General features: G+C 37.4%; 1 protein-coding gene across 1 annotated transcript in view; it reads right to left on the reverse strand.

Annotated features, from left to right (window-relative positions):
* Nucleotides 1-24,896, reverse strand: part of TDRD5 (tudor domain containing 5) — an 89,450-nt gene that overhangs the window by 20,019 nt on the left and 44,535 nt on the right. The window contains exons 7-14 of the mRNA XM_060088537.1: nucleotides 22,491-22,644; nucleotides 19,773-19,981; nucleotides 18,068-18,288; nucleotides 15,776-15,988; nucleotides 14,994-15,060; nucleotides 4,328-4,528; nucleotides 3,199-3,357; nucleotides 815-979 (exon numbers count right to left, since the gene is read on the reverse strand). Coding sequence (XP_059944520.1) covers nucleotides 815-979; nucleotides 3,199-3,357; nucleotides 4,328-4,528; nucleotides 14,994-15,060; nucleotides 15,776-15,988; nucleotides 18,068-18,288; nucleotides 19,773-19,981; nucleotides 22,491-22,644 — 1,389 coding nt within the window. The remainder of the gene's footprint in view (nucleotides 1-814; nucleotides 980-3,198; nucleotides 3,358-4,327; nucleotides 4,529-14,993; nucleotides 15,061-15,775; nucleotides 15,989-18,067; nucleotides 18,289-19,772; nucleotides 19,982-22,490; nucleotides 22,645-24,896) is intronic.

Below are 24,896 nucleotides of genomic sequence, written 5' to 3' on the forward strand. Positions count from 1 at the left end.
AACACCAGAGAAAATAAAAGATATGCAGGAAAGGAAAGCTTGCCGTAACATACTACTTGGCTGTAAATAGCATTTACAGAGTCATAGCAATAAAATATTGAATGGTGATCTAATGGAAAGCTTGATATAACTATATTAGTAAGATGATGGCGGGGGAACAGAAAGGATATTTTTGTCTGTGGTGGGGGAGAAGGGATGAAAGAGAACTAAACCCTCATGTCTAGTAGTAAGAAGGGCATACATACTTAAAACTGAAGAATCAGGAAATAACATAAGCATGCTATTTAATGAAAGAAATCGAGGTAAATTCCAAAAAAAGCAGCTAAAAGAGATGAAAATGTTTGCTCAGTGAAATAGGAAATGTAGGGGAAGGGGTTATAGGGAACTCTAAGCTGTGTGTACCCAAACATTTGTTTGTTTTTTTTAAAGCTGTGAATACATAAACATTTGATTAAAATAAAAATAAAGTATATCCTTCAAAAAAGTTGTCAACATTTTTCCTGATGGGTTTTCTTAATACCGTTTCTCAATACTAGTTTCCATTCACTGCATAATTCTTGAAGACTGTCCAGAGCTATGGGATAGTAAAACACATCAAAGTTAAATAATAGCGTTTCTTTTTTTGTGATCAAGGCTATATTGCTGCAACTTTGGTCTTGGTGACTGTTAAAGAATTTGTAATTCATCTGTGGGAGATGCTCTGATGGCACTGGAGCAGTAGGGTTTAAAGAGCTATGTTATTCCAGTACCCTTCACTTATGAATTAATTATATTACATTAATTACATTAAAAAAACTGTCTTCCCTTCTCCTACCTCATTTTCTTCCTTCAGATCTTTTAGCTCGGAGATGGAACACTTTGGATAGTCTTCACAGCTCTTCTCTTGGGTTTTCAAAGAACTGAATTCAGAATCCTTTAACGGCTCCTTTGAGGTGACTGACTTAAGGTGACTGAAAGCCTTTTCATCATTAATATCTCGCTAGTAGATATGAAAGAGAAATTATTTTATTTTCTATACTATTTCCAAAATCTACCTGCCTATAAATTCTGAGGGGAATTTTTTGCTATGGTTCATGCATATGCCATATTATTTTCTAACTTTATGCATGACCCTAGGTCTTCCCATCCTACTAAACTAGTTCAGGCCGAAAAACATTTATGGAGTACAGATTATGTAATGTGTACAGGGTAGCTCTGTGGATATAAAGATGAATGCAACAGGTCCCAGCTCTAAAGGAACTCAAAATATAGCATGAAGACACACAATCAGATAATCACAGCACAACCTTCAGTGTAGAGCCAACACAGAGATATGACCAAAATATCACTGGGGAAGGAGGATGTCTGAGAATATGTAATAAAGGAGATAACACAAATTGTTAGGATGCCTAAAAGAAGAGTAGGAATTACAGGGAACTCGGTGTATAGAGGTAGGTGTATGTGTGTATATCTGTGTGTGTAGCATATGGGAGTCTTGCTATGTTAAAATATAGGCTGGGATAGGATAGAGGAGCTTTGGACCTTATCTTTTTTGCAGAAAAGATGGCCTTATTTCATTTTCAGGACTGAACTATGATTATTTAAACACATCAACACAGTGATGATAAGATATTCTAAAAACTTTTAAGGTTGAATTCAACTCACTATTTAAGAATCAGGAAATATAACTGTTCTAATCAAGTAATAACAACTAGCAAAAATTCAGGTTTCAGAAAGCCAAACAAGCCCAATTAATTTTAACTAATTTTATTTTATTTTTTAAAATAAATTTATTTCTTTATTTTTGGCTGCATTGAGTCTTCGCTACTGTGCATGGGCTTTCTCTAGTTGCGGCGAGTGGGGGCTACCGTTCGTAGCAGTGTGTGGGCTCCTCATTGCGGTGGCTTCTCTTGTTGTGGAGCACGGGCTCCAGGCGCACGGGCTCAGTAGCTATGGCTCATGGGCTCTAGGCTGCAGGCTCAGTAGTTGTGGTGCATGGACTTAGCTGCTCTGTGGCATGTGGGATCTTCCCGGACCAGGGCTCGAACCCGTGTCCCCTGCATTGGCAGTTGGATCCCTAACCACTGTGCCACCAGGGAAGTCCACTAATTTTAAACTAAAATGAAATCTAAAATGTTGACATCATTTTAAACATGCAGCAGTAAACATTCACACATATTTTTCAGAGTAGGTTAATCTCTCTGTAGTCAAATGGCCTTTAAAAAAATTTTTTTACTGAAATATAGTTGATTTACAATGTTGTGTTAGTTTCAGGTGTACAGCGAAGTAGCCTTTCCTTTTTATCTTTTCTAATAGTAAAAGTCCACTAAAAAAATAACATCATCCCTATAATTTAAAAATTCAGATATATAAAACATACTTACACAAAATAATATTTTCATATTTTATTCAAAGAAAAAAGCTTTGCTGTGTCCAAAAAAATAAATTTTGGGCTCTCAAACTAAACCCAATCTATATTCTTAGCCCAGTATTTGTTGCCATGAGGAATATGAGACTCAGAGGACATGTCTATTTATCTGCTCATTTGTTAAAAAATCATTTAACTTCTTACTTACTAATGTGCTTCACTTTACTTATATCTAAAATGGGGATCCTAAAGCACCAATCTGGTAAAGTGGTTGTGAAGATTAAATTAACTAGTACATGCAAGTACTTAGAACAGTGCCTGCCATGCAGTATGAGTTCAATAAGTGTCGGTTATTATTTTTTTATTATTGGTACTGTGGGATGGAATAATACACAATATTATTATTACTGTGGGTAGGAGTTGCCACAAGGTTTACAGAGAAAGTAAGAAATGAGAATACTTCAAGAGGAATCTAAGGAGTGTAGAGGGAAGAACAGCATTTGGGCCAGTGTAGTTGAGGTCACAACTGCAGCAAGGCAACAATGGAATTCAGTGTATGAGAGAAATCATACAGGAAAAGCATGGCTGAAGTAAAGGTTTAAACCAGCAAATGATGAGAGACAAGATAACTGTTAAGATTACTGCATAGTTTCCAAACTTTCCTAGGTTAGGAATGCCTCAGTTTCGTCATCAGTAAAATAAGCTTAATTATAGTCACTACATCACAGGGATTTTATAAGTATTAAATAATATATTTAAAGTACCTTTTATAGTGTTTGGCATATAGTAAGTACTCATTAAGTATTAACAATAATAAAAAGAATACGATGATGTTTGCAAAAACCTCTTACCATGGTATATAATTCTCTCTCTTTCGATTTTGGACTTATCTCTCGATCTTCATTAAAATAGTGCTGCTGGGAAGGATAACCCAGTTCTGTTAGGACAATGTCCTCTGGCCCTGCACTGGATTTAGTGTATAAACTTAAAGGGTTGAGGTCTCTGAAACCCTAGGATTAAAAAAATACGAAGGAAATTTAGTTTCTCAGAGAAAAAGTGAAAAAGTTAGCACTTCATAATTTTCAAATGTTGTGGAAATGCATTATCTTCTTTTTTTTTTTTTTTTTTTTTTGCGGTACGCGGGCCTCTCACTGTCGTGGCCTCTCCCGTTGCGGAGCACAGGCTCCGGACGTGCAGGCTCAGCGGCCATGGCTCACAGGCCCAGCCGCTCCGCGGCATGTGGGATCTTCCTGGACCGGGGCACGAACCCGTGTCCCCTGCATCGGCAGGCGGACTCTCAACCACTGCGCCACCAGGGAAGCCCTGCATTATCTTCTAAAATTTAATAGTCAGATTTTTTTCTATAGTGATAGTTTTTGCTAGCCACAAAAATTATCAACATCAATATTAATGAAAATGTAGACACTGCTATCAATAATTACAAAATAAGAGAGTGTTGCTCTTCTCTAAGAAAACTTCAGAAAATTAAATAATTGGGGGTAAGACAGAATCCTCAATCAATTATTTAAAATAAAAGTATATTCTTGGGGCTTCCCTGGTGGCGCAGTGGTTGAGAGTCCGCCTGCCGATGCAGGGGACATGGGTTCGTACCCCGGTCTCGGAAGATCCCACGTGCCGCGGAGCGGCTGGGCCCGTGAGCCATGGCTGCTGAGCCTGCGTGTCCGGAGCCTGTGCTCTGCAATGGGAGAGGCCACAACAGTGAGAAGCCAGCATACCGCAAAAAAAAATAAAAATAAAAAAATAAAAAAATAAAAAAAATAAAAGTATATTCTAAAGGACAATAAGCCAAATGTAGTTTTTTGTGATCATGTGAAAATTAAGAAAGTGCTCTGCATTAAGAAGGCAGGAATCTCACAGATATCACTAAAGAATAAATCAAATAACCTTCAGTATTAAATTCTCTTATACCTTAAACTGTTGAGATTAAATACATTACAAAATACATCCAGACTGCTCTACCTTAGAAGGGACATTTTCTCGGCATACAATAGCATGGCCCTCTGTTCTCAAGACATGATGGAAATAGATGTCTTCATGTGAGGATGTATCACACAGAAAAATGTAAAGGATTCCATCTACATATTCATCCACTACCCCCACTAATGGCTTCAAACCACACAACTTCTGGAACTGCAAAATAGCTCTGGATGTCCAATGTTCCTGAAACACAAACAAGATATGAGATTCAGGGGGCTTCCCTGGTGGCACAGTGGTTGAGAGTCCGCCTGCCAATGCAGGGGACACAGGTTCGTGCCCCGGTCCGGGAGGATCCCACGTGCCACGGAGCAGCTGGGCCCATGAGCCATGGCCGCTGAGCCTGTGCGTCCAGAGCCTGTGCTCTGCAACGGGAGAGGCCACAACAGTGAGAGGCCTGCATACCGCAAAAAAAAAAAAAAAAAAAAAAAAAAAGATATGAGATTCAGATGACAGATTCAAACATGAATTATAAAAACCATATACAAAAATGAATTCCTAATGAACTAGAGATTTTAGTGGGAAAATCAAAGCATGAAAATACTAAAATAACACATTTGAGGATATTTATGATTTGGGGATGAGAAAAGTCAGAATAAAGGAAAAATGATGAAAATGGGAGTATGGGAAAGATTTTATTTTAATGTGATGAAAAACTTACATGTTTGGAAATGTTTGAGTTAGATTATTGGACCAACCCTCCCACAGAAACTAAATATTCTAGATAAAATATTTTTAAAATATGTCCCAAAAGCATCAAAGAACTGACAAAAGTGTAACAAATCAGGCCAAAATTAAAGGGAAAGTGGGAACTATTTTTGCCTTCAGGGTATGTGCTAATCCACGCAAATCTTTACTTCGGTTTTGATGGTCTCACAGGTCAAAAAAGACAGAAATCAAAGCCAGTAACCACCCAGAGTAGGGAGTGGAGAGGAGGACTTTCCTTTATTAAGCTGAGTCCCTAGGGGTTCATGCTCAGGATAAGGAAGAAAAGAAATAAACTAGCCTTCACGTGGATTTGCAGCTCAATTTTCACATCACCTGGGTGGTACACAAATCCTCAGGTTGTTCATTTAAATTAACATGGCTCCAGACTGGTCGTACTGCTAGATACCTGGCAGAAGCGAATGTAAATCTCTCTGGAGGTAGGTAATCTCAATCTGTATTCAACCATTTTTACAAAAATTTTTAAAAGTCAATGAGCAGTACACAGGCAAAGATAAAAAGCATATAAAGAGACAATGAATCACAAGGAAGAGAAACAACATAACTAATACAAAACTCAAAAACTTTAGATGTTTGAATTTCCAGATGAATTATAAAAGAACTAACATATTATGCTTAAAATAAAAACAAAAAAACAAAATAAATTTGAAAGCTTCTGCAGAGACCTGAAATCTATTAAAAATTGATCTAGCAGAATTAAAGAACCAAGAGAACTTTTAGAAAGTAATAATATAATAACCAAAATTAAAAACTTAATAGGTTTATTCAATAGCAGATTAGGTAGAATTAAAGAGTATATCAGTAAAGTGGAAGGTGATTTGGAAAAGTTACCCAGAATGCAACACAGAAGACAGAAATATGTAACATACAGAAGAGAGGTTAAAAGATATGGAAGGTAAATTGAGAAGGTTTAACATACTTTTAATTATCGTTCTAGAAAAAGAGAGGCAGAAACAGAGAGAGAGAGGGTATATAAATATGAATATGGGGAAATGACTATAATTGAAGAGATAATGGCTGGGAATTAGCCAGATTTAATGAAAAGTAACAATGCACAGATAAAAAGTCCAATGAGCCACAAAGCAGGATAAATAAGAATAAATCCACACATAAACATATTAAAACTGAAGAACACGGTTTTCAGACTTCAGAAACATGTTAAGAGTGGAAAAACTACCTTTGTCTCCCCCTTTCAATCTACATCCAGTGAAACATCCACAACTCAGCAAAGGTGTCTCCACCCAACACAATAGGGCACTGGAGAATTCCACAAATCTGCACACCCAAAGCTGGGTGTACTGGAACGCACAGTGGGGGCGAGGGAACCTCACAGCCTGTGCCTGCAATCCTGGCCCTCCAACTGAGGCAGCGGAGCCCACAGCTTCAGAGAACCCAGTAGCAGCAGGGAAGGTGGTGCACACACTGTGGCCACCTGACCACTCCCGGCACCCATGACCACAGGCAAGTGGGGAGCGGCAGCAGTGGGGCCCGTGACCCTGTCCCTCCAGCATCTGAGGTGCCCATGACCCCTCCTCCCATCCCCCTTCCTCCACAGAAGATCCTGTGTATCAAGGGATCCCAGACACAAGGAAAGAGCCAACCATCCTGGTGACGACAGCGGCTCTGGCAGAAGCATGGCAGCAACGACCCTGGTGGCACAAAAAGCAACAAAGAAGGCATGGAGCCACACCTATTACAGGGTAGGTGGAGGCTGAAAAGTGCTAACTCTCAAATATGACCAGAGGCAGCTCAAGGAAGAGAAACCGAAAACTTGTGTGATGGTGCCACCTACTGGAGGGAATCTAACTCCTAACCTGTCATTTAATACTAAATGCACTGGCTCAAGAACACTTCATCAACAACATGAGGGCCCACAGTGACACGGTACCACAAAAAGACAATGACAATTTTCCAGAAACCAAAGTTATGGAATGTTCCAATTTAACTGATAGAGAATTCAAAATAGCTGTTGTGAAGAAATTCAATGAGCTAAAAGAAAACTCAGAAAGGCAGTTTAACGAGCTCAGGAATAAAATGAATGAACAGAAGGAATACTTTACTGAAGAGACTGAAACTTTAAAAAAGAACCAAATAGAAATTCTGGAGCTGAAGAACTCAATAAATGAGATGAAGAATACATTAGTCTGGGACTAGAGCAGACCATATGGAAGAGAAAATTAGTGAGCTTGTAGAAATCTAGAAATGATACAAGTAGCAGAGGAAAGGGAAGATATTTAAAATGAGGAAATCCTACAAGAGCTCTCCAACTCTTTAAGGACAGGCAACATTAGGATAATGAGTATCCCAGAAGGAGAACAGAGGGAAAAGACAGCAGAGAGATTATTTAAAGAAATAATACAAACCTGGGGAAGAAACTGGATATACAAGCCCATGAAGCTAAGAGAATATCTAATTACCTCTATGCAAAAAGACCTCCTCCAAGACATAATATTAAAATTGTCAAAAGTCAATGACAAAGAATTTTAAAGGCAGCCAGGGAAAAAAGGATGGTGACCTACAAAGGAGCCCCCATTAGGCTACCAGTAGATTCTCAGCAGAAACCCTACAGGCCAGGAGGGAGTGGAATGACATTCTCAAAATACTAAAAGATAAAAACTGTCAGCCATGAATACCCTATTTCAGCAAAGTTATCATTCAGATATGAAGGAGAAACAAAGACTTTCCCAGACCAGCAAAAGCTGAAGGAGTTCATCAACACTAGACCTGCCTTACAAAACATGTTGAAAGGAGCTCTTCAACCAGAAAAAATAATGGCAAAAATACAAAAAACTTTGAGCAAAGTAATAAAAAGACAGAACTGGAAAACTGCAACTCTCTATCAGAACAGATTTTTAAACACTTTATTAATAAATAGTATAAAATCTAAAGGGAGAAAAAAATAAAGCAGAAAAACAAATATAGCTCTCTTAGTTTGATAACAACTCACAACATAAAAAGAGGTAATTTAAGACAAGAAAAACAAATTTTATAGGGGAAGAGGAAAAGGACGGCACTTGTATAGGTAAATGAATATAAGATGCTATCAGCAGAAAATGGACTATTTTAATTGAGATGTCTTATACAAACTTCAGGGTAAACACAGAACATAAAAATAGAGCAGAGACACAAAAAACAGCAAAAGAGGAAGCTAAGAAAAATATCTTAGAAAACCACCAAACCAAAATGGCAGACAGAAACACAAGGAAAAAGAAACAATGGGGGGAAAAAAAGAAACAATGGGAGATTTAAAGCAACCAGAAAACAAAAGCTAAAAAGCCAACATCCAACTATCAATAATTGCCCTAAATGTAGATAGACTAAATTCACCAATCAAAAGGCACAGAGTGGCTGGACGGATTACAAAGCAAGACCCAACTAAATGTTCCCTCCAGGAGACTCATCTCAGCTCTAAATACAAACATAGGCTCAAAGTGAAGGGATGGAAGATGATTCTCCAAGAAAACAGCAGCCAAAAGAAAGGAGATATAGCCATATTCATATCAGGCAAAATAAACTTCAAGTCAGAAAAGGTAACAAGAGACAAAAATGGACAGTATAATAAAGGGGAAAACACATCAAGGAGACGTAACAGCGATTAATATATTTGCACCTAATATAGGAGCACCAAAATATATAAAACAATTATTGACAGACCTAAAGAGAGAAACTGGCAGCAACATGTAATAGTAGAGGACTTTAATAACACCCCACTTACATCTATAGATAGATCATCCAGACAGCAAGTCAACAAGGAAACACTGGCCTTAAATGAAACAACAGACAAGATGAATTTGATAGATTTGTACAGAACATTCATTCCACCCAAATGCAGTAGACTATACATTCTTCTCAAGTGCACATGAAACTTTCTCAAGGATAGACCATATGTTGGGATGCAAAACAAGTCTCACTAAATTTAAGAAGACTGAAATCATATCAAGTATATTCTTTGATCACGATGGAATGAAATTAGAAATCAACTACAAGAAGAAAACTAGAAAAGTCACAAATATATGGAAACTGAGCAACATGCTACTGAACAACTATTGGGTCAATGAAGGAATCAAAGAAGAAATAAAAAATTACCTGAAGACAAATGAAAATGAAAATACATCATACCAAAATCTATGGGATGCAACAAAAACATTACAAAGAGGGAAGTTTATAGCAATATACACCTACCCTTAAGAAACAAGAAAAATCTCAAACAATCTAACCTTACAGCTAAAGAAACTAAAAAAAGAAAAACAAAAGGCAGTTAGTAGAATGAAGGAAATAATAAAGATCAGAGCAGAAATACATAAAATAGAGAGTAAAAGGACAGTAGAAAAGATCAATGAACTAAGTGCTGGTTCTTCAAAAACATGAACAAAATTTGACAAACCGTTAGCTAGACTCACTAAGAAAAAAGAGAGAAGGTCCTGATAAATAAAATCAAACAAGAGGCAGAAATAACAACAAATATCATATAAATACAAGATTATAAAAGAATATTATGAACAGCTATATACCAACAAATTAGACAGCCTAGAAGAAATGAACAAATTCTTAGAATCATACAAACTTCCAAGACTGAATCAGGAAGAAATAGAAAATCTGAATAGACTGATCACTAGCACAGAGACTGAAACAGTAATCAAAAGCTCCCAAAAAAACAAAAGTCCAGGACCAGACAGCTCCACAGGTGAATTCTACCAAACAGTCAAAGAAGATTTAATACCTATCCTTTTCAAACTATTCTATAAAACTGAAGAGAAGGGAACATTTCCTAACTCATTTTAAGAGGCCAACATCACCCTGATACCAAAAGCAGACAAAGACAACACAAAAAAAGAAAATTCAGGCCACTATCTCTAATGAACATAGATGCAAAATCCTCAATAAAATATTAGCAAACTGAATTCAACAGTACATCAACAAGATCATACTCCATGATTAAGTGGGATTTATTCCACACAAGAATGGCTCAATATTCACAAATCAATCAATGTGATATACCACATTAACAAAATGAAGGATAAAAGCCATATGATCATCTCACTGGATGCAGAAAAGGCATTTGACAAGGTTCAAAGCCCATTTATGATAAAAACTCTCAATAAAGAGGATACAGAAGGGACATATCCTCAACATAGTAAGGGCCACATATAACAAACCCCCAGCTAACATCACACTTAAAGGAAAAAAATTGAAAGCTATTCCCCTAAGATCAGGAAGAAGACCAGGATGCCCGTTCTCGCCACTTTTATTCAACACAGTATTGGAACTCCTAGCCAGGGCAATCAGGCAAGAAAAAGAAATAAAAGGCATCCAAATTGGAAAGGAAGGAGTAAAACTGTCACTGTTTGCAGATGACATGATTTTATATATAGAAAACCCTGAAGACTCCATCAGAAAACTCTTAGAAATAATAAATGAGTAAAGTAACAGGATACAAAATCAATATATAAAAATTTGTTGCATTTCTATATGCTAACAATGACCTAGCAGAAAGAGAAATTAAGAAAACAATCCCATGTGCAATTGCAACAGAATAAAACATTTAGAAATAAATAAAACCAAAGAGGTGCAAGGTCTGTATATTGAAAAGTATAGGGACTTCCCTGGTGGTGCAGTGGTTAAGAATCCACCTGCCAATGCAGGGGACACAGGTTCGATCCCTGGTCCAGGAAGACCCCACATGCTGCAGAGCAACTAAGCCCGTGTACCACAACTACTGAGCCTGCGCTTGAGAGCCCGTGAGCCACAACTACTGAGGTTGCGTGCCACAGCTACTGAAGCCCGCGTGCCTAGAGCCTGTGCTCTGTAACAAGAGAAGCCACAACAATGAGAAGCCTGCGCACCGCAACAAAGAGTAGCCCCTGCTCGCCACAGCTAGAGAAAGCCCGTGCACAGCAACAAAGACCCAAAGCAGCCAAAAATAAATAAATAAATATATAAATTTATAAAAAAGAAAGAAAGAAGAAATATCCTGGATTACTGAGAAGGTCTTTCTTCTATACAGATAGCAAATATCTATAAAATAAAAATCTATCCTGCTTTTTTAAAAAGCTGAAGAACACAAGTAACAAATACGAAATTTTAAAAACAGCTACTGACAGAAAGGATATTGCCTTCAAAGGAACATCCATTAGATGGACAGCTGGCTTAAATATCATAAGGGAAACCAGAAGCCAGTGTAATGATACCTTCCATGTGCTGAAGATAGTAACTACCAACCTAGAATTCTATACCTACTGAACATATCTTTCAAGAATAAGCACAGGGCTTCCCTGGTGGCGCAGTGGTTGAGAGTCCGCCTGCCGATGCAGGGGACGCGGGTTAGTGCCCCGGTCCGGGAGGATCCCACGTGCCGCGGAGCACCTGGGCCCGTGAGCCATGGCCGCTGAGCCTGCGCGTCCGGAGTCTGCACTCCACAGTTGGGGGGCCAGTGAGAGGCCCTCGTACCACAAAAAAAAAAAAAAAAAAGAATAAGCACAAAATGATATTTTCAGGTGATCGTAACTGAGTTTGCCATCAATAAACCCTTACAAAATGAAATCCTAAAAGATACAGTTCAAATAGAAAGAAAATGTTCCCAGAGGGTTTGAGCAGCAAGACTGAAGAGCTAAGAAACTGAGAAATACGTGACTAAATCTAAATGGACGTTATTATTATTATATGCGGTTATTTTCTTGAGGGGTTAAAAACAATAACGTTAATTACAAAACAAAAATAGATCAGAAGAGGACGTTAAAGAAATTCGTGTTCTAGGGCTTCCCTGGTGGCACAGTGGTTGAGAGTCCACCTGCTGATGCAGGGGACACGGGTTCGTGCCCCGGTCTGGGAAGATCCCACATGCCACGGAGCGGCTAGGCCCGTGAGCCATGGCCGCTGAGCCTGTGCGTCCGGAGCCTGTGCTCCGCAATGGGAGAGGCCACAACAGTTAGAGGCCCGCGTACCGCAAAAAAAAAAAAAAAAAAGAGAGAAATTTGTGTTCTAATGTCCTTGTATTGCTACATACATATGCTGTACTTCCTAGAGTAATCACTGAAATAACATAGTGGAATGATTAAAAAACCTCTTCAAAATAAGGCATACAAGGTGAGAAAAATAATAGGTAAGCCAGTGACTTTTCACTAGGGCCACTGGGTTCTCTCCAGTGCTTGCTAAGTTTAGTTGTCATCTAAGGATTTGGGCGGATTTTATATCCGTACAATGATTTTGGAATGCACCCATTCTATGGCTCCCTCCCTTTAAGTATTACACCCTAACTTCTAGCTGTTCTGCTATTCCCAAACAATGTCCTCTAATCCTGCAAGCCAGCAAGGCTGTAGACTGGGGAGTGACCTCAGGAAAGAAGCTGAAAAATTCCTGATTTACCTATTGCGGTTTGACTTCCAAGGGTAGACTTCTACTTTTCTGCCTGCTTTAGATTTTGTATATGAGAGTATTAGCTCATCAACCAGAAAAAAGATATAGAAATAAAGATATGAATGAGATACATTCAGTTAAAAAAAATTATTGAGCACCTACCATGCACCAAACATTGATCTAGGCACTGGAGATACAGTGGTAAATATGACAGACAATATCCCTGATCTCAGGAATTACAATGTTGTATGTGAACAAACAATTAAAATAATACCCGATAGTGTTATAGAGATAAAACAAGGGGCTTCCCTGGTGGTCTAGTGGTTAAGAATCTGTCTTGCAATGCAGGGGATGCCAGTTCGATCTCTGGTTGGGGAACTAAGATCCCACATGCCGTGGGGCAGAAAGCCCACGCACCACAACTACTAAGTCCACGTGCTCTGGAATCCATGAGCCAAAACTAGAGAGCCCATGTGCCACAACTACTGAGCCCGCACACTCTGGAGCCCATGCACCACAACTAGAGAGCCCGCGTACTGCAACTAATGAGCCTGCACGCTCTGGAGCCCGCACGCCACAACTAGAGAGAAGCCCACACTTCAACAAAGAGCCCGTGTGCCTCAACTAAAGATCACACATGCCACAACTAAGACCCGATGCAGCCAATAAAGAAAGAAAGAAAGAAAGAAAGAAATATTAATGGTACAGATGAACCTATTTGCAGGGCAGACATAGAGAATGCACGGGTGGACACAGTGGGCGAAAGAGAGGGTGGGATGAATTGGGATATTAATTTTGACACAAATACACTACTATGTGTAAAATAGATAGCTAGTGGGAACCTGCTGTATAGCACAGGGAGCTCAGCCCAGTGCTCTGTGATGGCCTAGGTGGGTGGGATGGGTGGGGGAGGGAGGTCCACGAGGGAGGGAATGTGTGTATGCTTATGGCTGATTCACTTCACTGTGAGACAGAAACTAGCACAACACTGTAAAGCAATTATACTCTAATTAAAATAAATAAATAAAAATTTTTTTTAAAAAAAGATAAAACAAAATGATGATGAATGACTGAAGAGGAAGTGTGCACTTTAAATTGACTGGTCAAGGAAGTCCTTCTTGGGGAAATAACATCTGGGCTTAAATATGAATGACAAGAAGGAGCCAACCATGAGAATTCTTTGAATAAGCTATTTCAATGACCAGCATGGGCAAAAGCCCTAAGGCCAGAAGCAGTTTAGGAAGGAAATTGCAAAGAAAACAAAAAATGGAAGCCACCTGGCTGATATGAGAGTAACGGACATTGGCTATGAGTGGGTCACAAATTTAGCCCTGACCTCCCTGATGGAAGTATTAAAAAGAAACCTAGTCAGGGCTAAAATGCACCCTAGAAAACAATGCTGAGTAGTGACTCGTCCAAAAACCATACTTTGCATAATTATTTATAATACTCAAAAATCAGAAGTGGACTGAATTAGTCTAACAATAAAGGGACAGTTAAACAGGCTACAATGCACGTTTAGCCAATAGATTATACTTATGTACCTATTAAAATTGAGAACTATAACATATAAATGTATTTATGGTATAATGTTGAGTGGAAAAATGGAATATAAAATAGTATGATTACTATTTTATATAAGCCTAAAAACCCTACAAAACCCTCATCGCCAACATCCAATAAACGAAACTGAAAGAAACTCATCAGATTTCTAAATTGAATGCATTTGAATGGTGGCATTACAGATAATGTTTTTTCTTCTTCTTTTCTCTTTATTGTGTTTTTCAGATAAAAAAAGTAAGGAATAATCCACGTATATGTTAGCAACTGATAAGTTATTTAGGTTAAACAGACAAATATGGTGTAATAAATGTGTGTGGCATGTATAATTAAGAGTTCTGAGGGAATAAACATAAAATTAGGTGCATAACTATAGCTACATAAACCAATGTTGTCTATATGGATGAAAATGCCTCCTGCTCCATCCCACTCCAATCATCTCCCACCACTAGGGAATTCTTTAAAAAACATATATCTGATTGTGGCAGTTCCCTTTAGTTGCTCCCCTGTCTGGACATTGTGTCCAGACGCCTGCACATGGCTATGGGTCTCCACCTTAGTTTACTGTCTACTTCTCTGACATCATTTGCCATGCACCAATTCCAGCACATCCTCTATTATGTAGCCAAACAGAACCACTTAAAATTCCTCATATTTGAGATATTTCATGCTGCTCTCCCTTTGCCTGAAATGTCTTTCTTTTCTTGTCTGTCCAGTTATAGAACTAATCTTCCTTCAAAGTTTCATGCAAATGCCACCTCTATTATGGGGCCTTCTCTGATTACCCTGAACAGAGATAAGCGCTCTTCCTTTTGCATCTCTACCACACACTGCAAAATTTTCTAGCAAATATGACACAGCACAATTATTTTTGTCTACGTGCCTATCTTTCATACTGTCTATAATGATTTCTTTGAGGGCTCATTCTATGTTTTATTTTTGTATTCTGAGAACCTAGAATTGTTCTTGGCATCAAATGTTTGCTGATTAAACAGGAAACAAGCAAACATACCTCTACTGGTCTCACCCAAGCCAAAGAACAGGGGATAGCCTGAGCTGGAAGCCTGGTGTAGCAGTACCTGCAACAGATAATCAAATATGTGAATATTTAATCATATTTCAAAACTGCATTTTATGGAATCTCTTATCCATTCCTTGATTTAAGCTTTTCACACCATTTCAGAGTATTTTACTCATGCATTTTATTTTATTTTATTTTTATTTTTTTATTAGTTTCTGCTTTATAACAAAGTGAATCAGTCATACATATACATCTGTTCCCACATCCCTTCTCTCATGCATCTCCCTCCCTCCCACCCTCCCCATCCTACTCATGCATTTTAAAATTAATGTCTTACACTTTAAAGTAACCTAAGAAATACACTTGTAAAAACATAATAGTCTTTGAAAACCACGCAATTAAAATATAGGTAGGATATGTATAACTGAAAATAAATAAATAAATAAAATATAGGTAGGAACAGTTCAACCTTCATGCTATATAAATGCAACTCTTAGCATGACCCAAAGAATGATTTTCTTAACATAAGATTGAAATTTAGTCTCATGGTTCATTCAGATTCATGGTCATGAGAAAGACGCAAGAGATAATAATCCAACTGTGATTACAATGACCAAATGACCATTTGCCAAACCTACACTAAGATGAAAGGGGGTGGAATGGAGGGTAGGATGGAGGGAGAGAGGCAGGAGAAAAGGAAGAGAGATCCTAAGCCCACAGAGCTTCAGCATTACAGCTCAAAACTTAAGTTGTCATTCAGTTTATTAACTCACTTGAGGAACCTCAGGGAGGACTTCTGAACAGTTCCAATATTTCCAAAGTCTGGATAGAACACTTCAACTTCCTCTTTCCCAAGAATTCCATGGATAATGACCCGATACCACCACTTATCCTCAGAAATCCTTACACAACAGAGATGTCCCGGTTGGATAAAATACTCTGGCATGGCATATCGATCAGAAACCAGCTGATAAGAATAACAGCGCCTGTGGAATTCCATAATACACAGAAACCCATAGGGGAAGAAAAAATTAAAGTTCATTTTTATTGATGTATCAAGAGCAGGAATGTCTTGGCAAAAGCAAAGAAAAAAATCCTCACTTTTTCTGATTTGGTAATGCTTATTATTAATACCAATTAATTTTCTTTTTCTTGTCCAAATCCCTTCTCTTTATCAACAAACTTCTTCCAATAAAAACTTACTAAGTGATTATTATGTAACATTATGCCAGGTGTTCTTGGGTGGAAGGTGAATATATAATGTGGTAAAGTTAGAAAAAAACTTTTGGAGAGATACAAAGTAAATTATTCTTGTATATGGCACCAATGTAAAAATCAGACATTTGTTGTACATGAATAAATCTAAAGTAACTGAAAATGTAAACATTTTACATAGTGTTTACTAACAAAGGACATGATTTTTTCACTAGAGAAAAGATAATTTAGAGCAGTAGCTCTCTAAGTGTAGTTCACAAATCCCTGCGACCGTGATACCCTTTCAAAAAGTTCCTAAGATCAAAGCTATTTTAATATTTTAGTATTATTATGAAAATAGTTATTTGCCCTTTTCACTATGTTAATATTTGCATTGATGCTGTAAAAGCAAGGGTGGGTAAAATTCCTGGTGCCTTTGTTAAATCAAGGCAGTGGCATCCAACTGTACTAGTAAACATTTATTTTTCACTGCCATGCATTCACATTAAATAAAAAAGAAAGAAAAAAGAGGCTACTTTCACTTAAGAATGTCCTTGATAAAGCAATAAAAATTATTAAGTTTATTAAATCTCAACCACTGACTATCTTTTCAATATTCTCTGTAACAAAATGCAAGTACAAGCAAAATACTTCCCAAGTTGTTTTAATGAAAAGCACTTTGGCATTTCAGTTGTGAACTGAATTAGCTGCTTTTTGTGTGTGTGTGTGCGTAGATTTATTTTTACTTGGAAGATGAACTAGACACTCTTTTCATGGAACACCATTTTTGCTTGAAAGGTCACTCACAAACTATGTTTATTCAGACTTGGGTATTTGCCACACATTTTCTCAAAAATGAAGCAAGCTTGCCACTTCAAGGAAAACATTGACAGTATTTATTGTCAATGATAAAATCCAAAAGCATTCAAATGAAAATTAGGATTTTGGCAATGCTGCATCCACCACCATAAACATGACAGCTTCCTAATACTTAATACTTTTCTGATGCAATCAGTGATACTGTTAATGAATGTGATTTTTAAAAGATATATTGTATGATCAAATATGTCAACATCTGGAAGATCTATATAACTCAGTGAACCAGTATTTTCCAAAAGACCAATACATGATGTTTTAAAATCGTAGATGGTGGTAAAATTCAGGGCCAGTTCTACTGAGTCCACACTGAGAAGTTCCCTATGCTTACTTTAATGTTAAGCTACTGCTGTCTTGAAATTCTTAATACTTTTTAAACAAGGAGTCTTACATTTTAATTTTGCACTGGAGCCTGCAATTACATAGCTAGTCCTGGATCCATTCAAAGTACAAAGGCAGAAAATGTATTTTAACATAGTAGAGTTTGAAAAGTTCAAATTCCACACTGAAACTAACTTCAAGAAACTACCACTTGTCAAGTTTCAGTATACTATCAAAGAGTATTCACAATTTTCTGAAAAGGCTATTAAAATACTCCTTTTCCCAATTATGTATCTGTCAGAGGCCAGATGTTTTCATGTACTTCCACCAAAATAAAGTATTTCAAGAAATTAAAGACAGAAGCAGATACTGAAATCCAATTTTCTTCTAGTAAGCCAGATATTAGATATCTGCAAAAATGTAAAACAGTGCACTATTCTAATTTTCATAAAAGTTATTTTTCATAAAATGTTATTTATAATCAGAAAAATGAATTTATCATTATTTTTAAACAATATTTTAAATTTTTTACAGTTTTAATTTCTATATGATAAATATTGATAAACAAAAGTTCTCTTGGGTCCTTAATTTTTAAGAGCCCCGAGACCAAAATGTTTGAGAACTGACTTAGAATGAGATACATGAAAAATACATTGAAAACAACAGATTCCTACCGCATTTCAATCATCATGTCTTCAAGTAACTCTGATGAATCCGTGCTATAGATTCGGATGTAGAATTGACTAGGAGAGATGATATACTCCACAAAGACCCCCACGAGGGTACTGGTACTTAATGGGGGTAGTTTGCATAATTTCTTGTCCCGTACGGCATCAGGTGGGATATCATGATTTGCCATTGCCAAGTTGAGCTGTGATTTGTTAATTTCTACTTGCTACAAGTTAAAAAAAATCAAAGAAACCACTATAAATCTTTGAGTAACATTTCAAACTCTATGACAACGTTTCTTAAAATATATTTCGTGAGTCACCTTTATCAGAATTACCTGGCAAATTATAAAAATGAAAATTCTTAGGCTTTAGCCCAGACTCACTCACTAAAAGTGAGGCCCAAAATTATGCCTTTAAAAAAATTCCCTAGGTGATCCTTACCTACATTAAAATATTAAAAGTACTGTCTTACGATATTAGGTAAAGAGTGAAAAGTGTGTCACACAACTGCCCTATATAAAATTGAAAACATCGTACTTCAAATACTTAGGCTGAACTAAGAGTCTTATCCTACCCAATTCTACCAACAAAGGCAACTTTAAAGAATGGATTAAATTTCAGGGCTTCCCTGGTGGCACAGTGGTTAAGAATTTGCCTGCCGTTGCAGGGGACATGGGTTCGAGCCCTGGTCCGGGAAGATCTAACATGCCGTGGAGCAACTAAGCCCTTGTGCCACAACTAATACTCAAAACTTTTAAATACTTTATACTTTTAAGGCTTAATACTGAGCCTGCGCTCTAGAGCCTGTGAGCCACAACTACTGAGCCCACATGCCACAACTACTGAAGCCCGCGTGCCTAGAGCCCGTGCTCCACAAGAAAAGCCACTGCAAGGAGAAGCCCGCACACTGCAACAAAAAGCAGCCCCCGCTCTCCGCAACTAGAGAAAGCCCGCACGCAATGACGAAGACCCAACACAGCCAAAAATAAATAAATTTATTTTTTAAAAAAAGAATGGATTAAATTTCAGACTAGTCTTCCAATCAAAAATACGGTTTCTCAAACACTCTCATTCTCAAATATATTATTTTCCTTCAGGCCTTTCTATTGTCCTCTAGAAAATACAGCAGGCTCTCTAAACAAAATGTTTTCCTTCCATGAAAGAAGCCAGGTGTAAAGGGCAGAAGGCAAAAAGAGTAAGCAATTAATTCCTTAGTAACTACAAAATAAGTAATAGGAGATGAGAATACAAAAAGGGAGAAGTGTGTGTGGAGATATAATAAAGGGGAAAAACAATAAAAGCACCCTCTAACTGAGGCTAGGTGCAGGGGCAACCTGCAGCAGTGCTGAGACATACAGCTACAACAGAGCTCCTCAATTCTTCCCTCAAAAGCCATGGAGGGTTGTGAAGCCTACTGAAACACATGGACAGAGAATCAGCAATGTTATCCTGAAACAACTGTCAAATCTTCGAAGCCAACTGAAAAGCCTGAAATGAGACTCAAGGAAAGCTAGTTATACAAAAGGCTGAAAACCAGAATAAATGCTGCATAAGGTGACTTCAGACCAAAGTTCTGGTCTAGCCTAAGAAATCACACATCTAGAAATAAGACTTTTCTCAAACAGAATTTTTGTCTAAAGAAACATTCATTCAGTTACTTTCCATAATGCTGAATCTCCAGGGCACAAAGCCATCAAACCTTACTCACCAGCTGTAAAGGCTTTACCACCAGATTAGGCTTCTTGCAAATCTTCTGTTCAGGCTCTTTGTGGTTTTTTGAAGGGCAATCCTGTGTAGTCTCCTTGATAACAGTAGTAGACAGTGAATTTCTAGGGGGACTGGACACACAAGCTTTGGCTTCTATTTTCTTATCTGATTGAACTAAACATGAATTTCTGACTGATGACACAGCTCCATCTGAAATGACCAATAGAGGAGCCTATGTATATCTATTAAAATAATTTGGAAACTGTTAATAAGCACATTCTATGTGCCAGGCACTGGGCAGATAATGATAGAAGAGAGATATGAACCTGTCTTTGCAGACCTTTCAGTACGGAGAGATGTAAGGGAAGTTCCAGATGGGAACAAATCTTACGTTATTTACGTTGGGGGGGGCAAGTCTGATAAGGTTTTTTTAACTTTGGTGAAAGGTTTTATTTTACAGCATCCTGATTTCAATTTATTTCTTGTTCAGCTTTAGCTGTGAACATTCATTGTTGCTTAATGTACAACATATGTGACTACTTAATAGTCCATAATACAATGCCTTAATTTTTAGGGAATTCCCAAACCAATCACATATTTTGACCATACAATCATACAAATTTACATGTGTATGATGATTATAGGAGGGTGACACATTAAAACAGACCCCATATAGACATAAAACCATAGTGGCTCCTAAAGAAATAAACTAGTAACTGTACAAAGATATTTATCACTGTATTTCTTATAATGATAAAAAAATGGATACTCTCTACATGTCCATTGACAGGAGACTGGTTAAATAAACTATAATACAGTTACATAAAATAGTTATATGTAGTCAAAAAGGAAGAAATAAACTTATATATGCTGTTATAGAAAATTACCTCTATGAAGTATAAAAAGCAAGGACGGGGCTTCCCTGGTGGCGCAGTGGTTGAGAATCCGCCTGCCAATGCAGGACACACGGGTTCGAGCCCTGGTCTGGGAAGATCCCACATGCCAGGGAGCAGCTGGCCCCGTGAGCCACAATTACTGAGCCTGTGCGTCTGGAGCCTGTGCTCCGCAACGGGGGAGGCCGCGATAGTAAGAGGCCCGCGCACCGCGATGAGGAGTGGCCCCCACTTGCCACAACTGGAGAAAGCCCTCGCACAGAAACGAAGACCCAACACAGCCATAAATAAATAAATAAATAAATAATTTAAAAAAAAAAAAAAAAAAGCAAGGACTTATATAATGTTTATACAATACTGTTTTGTGGAAGAAAATTATACATATGATAAATAATTATAGAGAAGAGGTCCAGAAAAAAACCCACTAAAACTATTACTGGGTCTCCCTGGTGGCGCAGTGGTTAAGAGTCCGCCTGCCGATGCAGGGGATACGGGTTCGTGCCCCGGTCTGGGAGGATCCCATATGCCGCGGAGCGGCTGGGCCCGTGAGCCATGGCCGCTGGGCCTGCGCATCCGGAGCCTGTGCTCCGCAACGGGAGAGGCCACAACAGTGAGAGGCCCGCATACCGCAAAAAAAAAAAAAAAAAAAAAAAAAAAAAAAACTATTACTACTAGTTACTACCTCTGCATTGCTAGAATTGTTTAAACAAGCAAATACTGCTTTTGTAATTTTTTTCTAAGTGCAGCTAGGCTCACATATACATTTTTAAAAGTCTGGAAGGCTATATAAAAATTCTAATGGCATTTTTGGTGGGAGTAAAATGTAGAGAAATATTCACTTTCAACTTTTTACTCATCTGTGCTATCTGAATTTTTTAGAATGAATGCAAGTTATTTTAATCAGAAAAATCAACAAAGATACATTTCCATTTTGTAAAAAAAAAAAAACCACAGCTGTCCACTTTAGCCACTTGTAGAAACTTATAAAAATATAAGTATCATACTGTACTATAGATGGCAAGACATTACCATTAAGGGAACTGAGGGAAGAGTATATGGGATCTCTCTGTATTCGTTCTTAATAACTGAAAGTGACTCTACAATAACCTCAATAAAAACTGCAAAAGAAAAAAACCACTAAGCCAAACAAAAACAAGAGTCAAGTGCCCTAAACGCAATGTGATATCCTGGAGTAGATCCAGAAACAGAAAAAGAACAAAACTGATAAAATCGGAATAGAATCTGGAGTTTAGTAAATAGCAATGTACCAATGTTAATTCCTTAGTTTTGATAAATATATCATGGTAATGTAAGATGTTAAAATTAGGGGGAAACTGGATGAAGGGCATATGAGAACTCTGTACTATCTTTGCAACTTTTCTATAAACCTAAAATTATCTCAAAGTAAAATGTTATTTTTTTTAAATTACAACTGCTGAGTCTCAATGCACACCCATTTATTCTGAACATCCACATATTTCTAAGAACCTCCATATATTTCTAAACAGAGTTAAGAACCACTGAACTATCTAGTGCTTCCCCCTCGGAACACCATTTCAGAAAATTTATTTCTTCAGAATTATTAAAAAATCTGGACAATGAAGAAAGTAAACTTAAAAAACTCAGATTTAATACAGTCACCTCATTGCAACATATATCACCAGAAAGGAGGTCATTATATACAAAACATTTTCAAGGCTAATGTGTGATCTGTTTGGTTGATGTGGTTACAATAATGCCTATTTATACAGCCAGTGCTTTCTTTTTTCTTGTTCTTACAGAGATAATTAAAAACCAGGTTTGCATCATATTGTAATTCAACTCACCAGGTGGTAGAGGCTTCATATCAGCATCAAACACCAGCAAGTCTTGTTCTCCTTCCCTGAACTCAACATGGAGAATGTCACTAAGAGCTCCAACAAGCTCGGTCACATTTAAGAAGCCCAGTTTTTTGGGTGAAAGTTGCTCTTTAAAAATTACCTGTCACCAAAACAAAAATAAAAACAAAAACAAAACAAGAATATAACATATACAGATGCCCATGGACAATGCTTTAATTTGGACTTAGCCAAACTAAATTTGTAAGGGTGCATTAACTCAGGCATTACAACAAACCCTTGCTTCCGTGCAAGTATAATACAAACCAAGAGACCTATAATCCCTCACCATAAACTTCTAGGCCAATTTCAAGTTCCTTTTACAGCATATGTTAAATTGAAAAGAAAATTAAGGGACATTTTGACCTCTCATTTTTCACAATGTCTGATTATAAAGTAAAAAGTCTTTTTTAAAAAAGAGGGGAACACACAAAATACAAAAATCATAATAAAACTTGACATATCTCTATTTTCAGAGAAGGAATATTCACTACCACTTTCCACATGCAATAAAATACTATTTTCAAACATTTCCTTAAAAATTTTGTTTATTATTTCACCCTGGAAGTTGGGATAAATAGGCAGGTATCAATGTATTTCCTATAACTGTCTGATTTTCTCGCCTTGGAAAAGAAGAAGAACTATACCAAATACAGATAGAAGAGAATATATATAAGATAGATAACAAGTATGTTTGGTTTAAACTGCACAGTGAATTGGTAAGTTTGCCCTTGTTAATAAAGACGTCCCATTAAAATGTCTGAATTCTTAAACTTTTGTCTCCATAACCAAGGTAAAGCAGTTGAGCTAACCATAGTTCTTGCTCTCTTCCTCTTGACTAGGTGTTAGTAGGAAATAAATCCCTGCTCTGACTTAAGCACCTTGGGGAAGATCAACAGGAACACAGAGGGCAAACAGTTCTAAAGGATTGACCCTTGACAAAGGGTGGGATTTCTGCAGGGCATACTTCTTGTTGGTGTAATGCTCTGAGACCCAACTCAACTCTTTATTGACTTCTCCCAGGACACTTGTAAAAATGGGGCCCAGCGTCAGTCAAGTCACAGTTTAAAGAGTCATTAGTATCACATCTATAGCCAATCACAGATATCCCAAGAGAGAAAGAACTGGTAGAGGACAGAAGAAGGGTGGTGGTGAATTAGATTTGGTACTTCTACTTACTTCTTTGTACATTACACATTATGGTTTCTTTTCTTTTTACGTTCATAAGTCTCTAATGGTTTCTTTACCTTCTCGGTAAGTGCCCAGTACTATGAATGTGCAATTCAGCTGAACACATGACTAGGTTGGGAAGGATTCTTTTTAATGTAAGTTATCATTTTTTTGAATAAGTGATATTCAGAAGTTTTAAAAAGGTACACAGCAAAAACTAAGTCTCCAGCCCACTCCTATCCCTCAGTTGACCAGGAGATCACCTCCTTGGAGGTAACCATTACTACTAGTTTCTTGTGCAAACCATCACCAGCAGATTCTTGTGAAACTTTCCAGAAACTGTCAAAACTTGAACATTCATCATGCTTCAACATAATAGATTACACCTGTTGTATTTTTTATGAGTTAATACGGAGGTAATTCCAAACCCTTATATGAAACACAGTTGAGTAATCCTATCTCAGAAGCAGTTTCTTTTAGTAAGTTAGTTTGGTCCATCCATTGATATGTCAGACACACTGCCCTAGGTCCTTTGTTATGCTATCTTCTTTATATACTCCCAACCATAAGCAAGAAAGTAATTGGTGTATTTCTATTCCCACTCTCTTACTTCTCTTCCATCTCCAATCCATTTTGGTTGTTTTATTTTTTCCTTAGAGTTTATATTTATGCCTTCAAATATATGTATATATCCTATTACATGATTTCATTTCCTCATGGAGTAGATTTCGTAGATGATACGCTTGTAGTGCAAACACTTTATTTTCTGCAAATTGGCAGCTGGACCCAGCAGCTTGATCAGACTCATGCTCCACCCCTATGACAAGACTATTGGTGATGCCATGTTCTAAAAAGAGGCACATATAATGTCTGGTTGTCGTTTTTTTTCTTCTCTTGGTGTTGTTAGGAGCTATTACTGGTCGATGCCTGATCTACTATTTTATTGAGAGGCTTAACATAGTGATATTCTAATTCTATAAATTCTTTTTTGTTATTTAGTTGGGATATTTTATAGAGATATGCTCCCCTCATCTGCTATTTGGTTAACCAGTCCTACCAGTTCATTCAGGAAAGTGAGGTAAGTGACTGGCTCTTTCTCTTTATTTACCATTTTCTAAGGTAATGAATTGGTTCTCTATCATCTTCCATGATAACCAATTAGTTTTGTTTTTGTTTGTTTTATTT

The sequence above is a fragment of the Mesoplodon densirostris genome, chromosome 2 (assembly GCF_025265405.1).
Source record: "Mesoplodon densirostris isolate mMesDen1 chromosome 2, mMesDen1 primary haplotype, whole genome shotgun sequence".
Classification (NCBI taxonomy): Eukaryota; Metazoa; Chordata; class Mammalia; order Artiodactyla; family Ziphiidae; genus Mesoplodon; species Mesoplodon densirostris.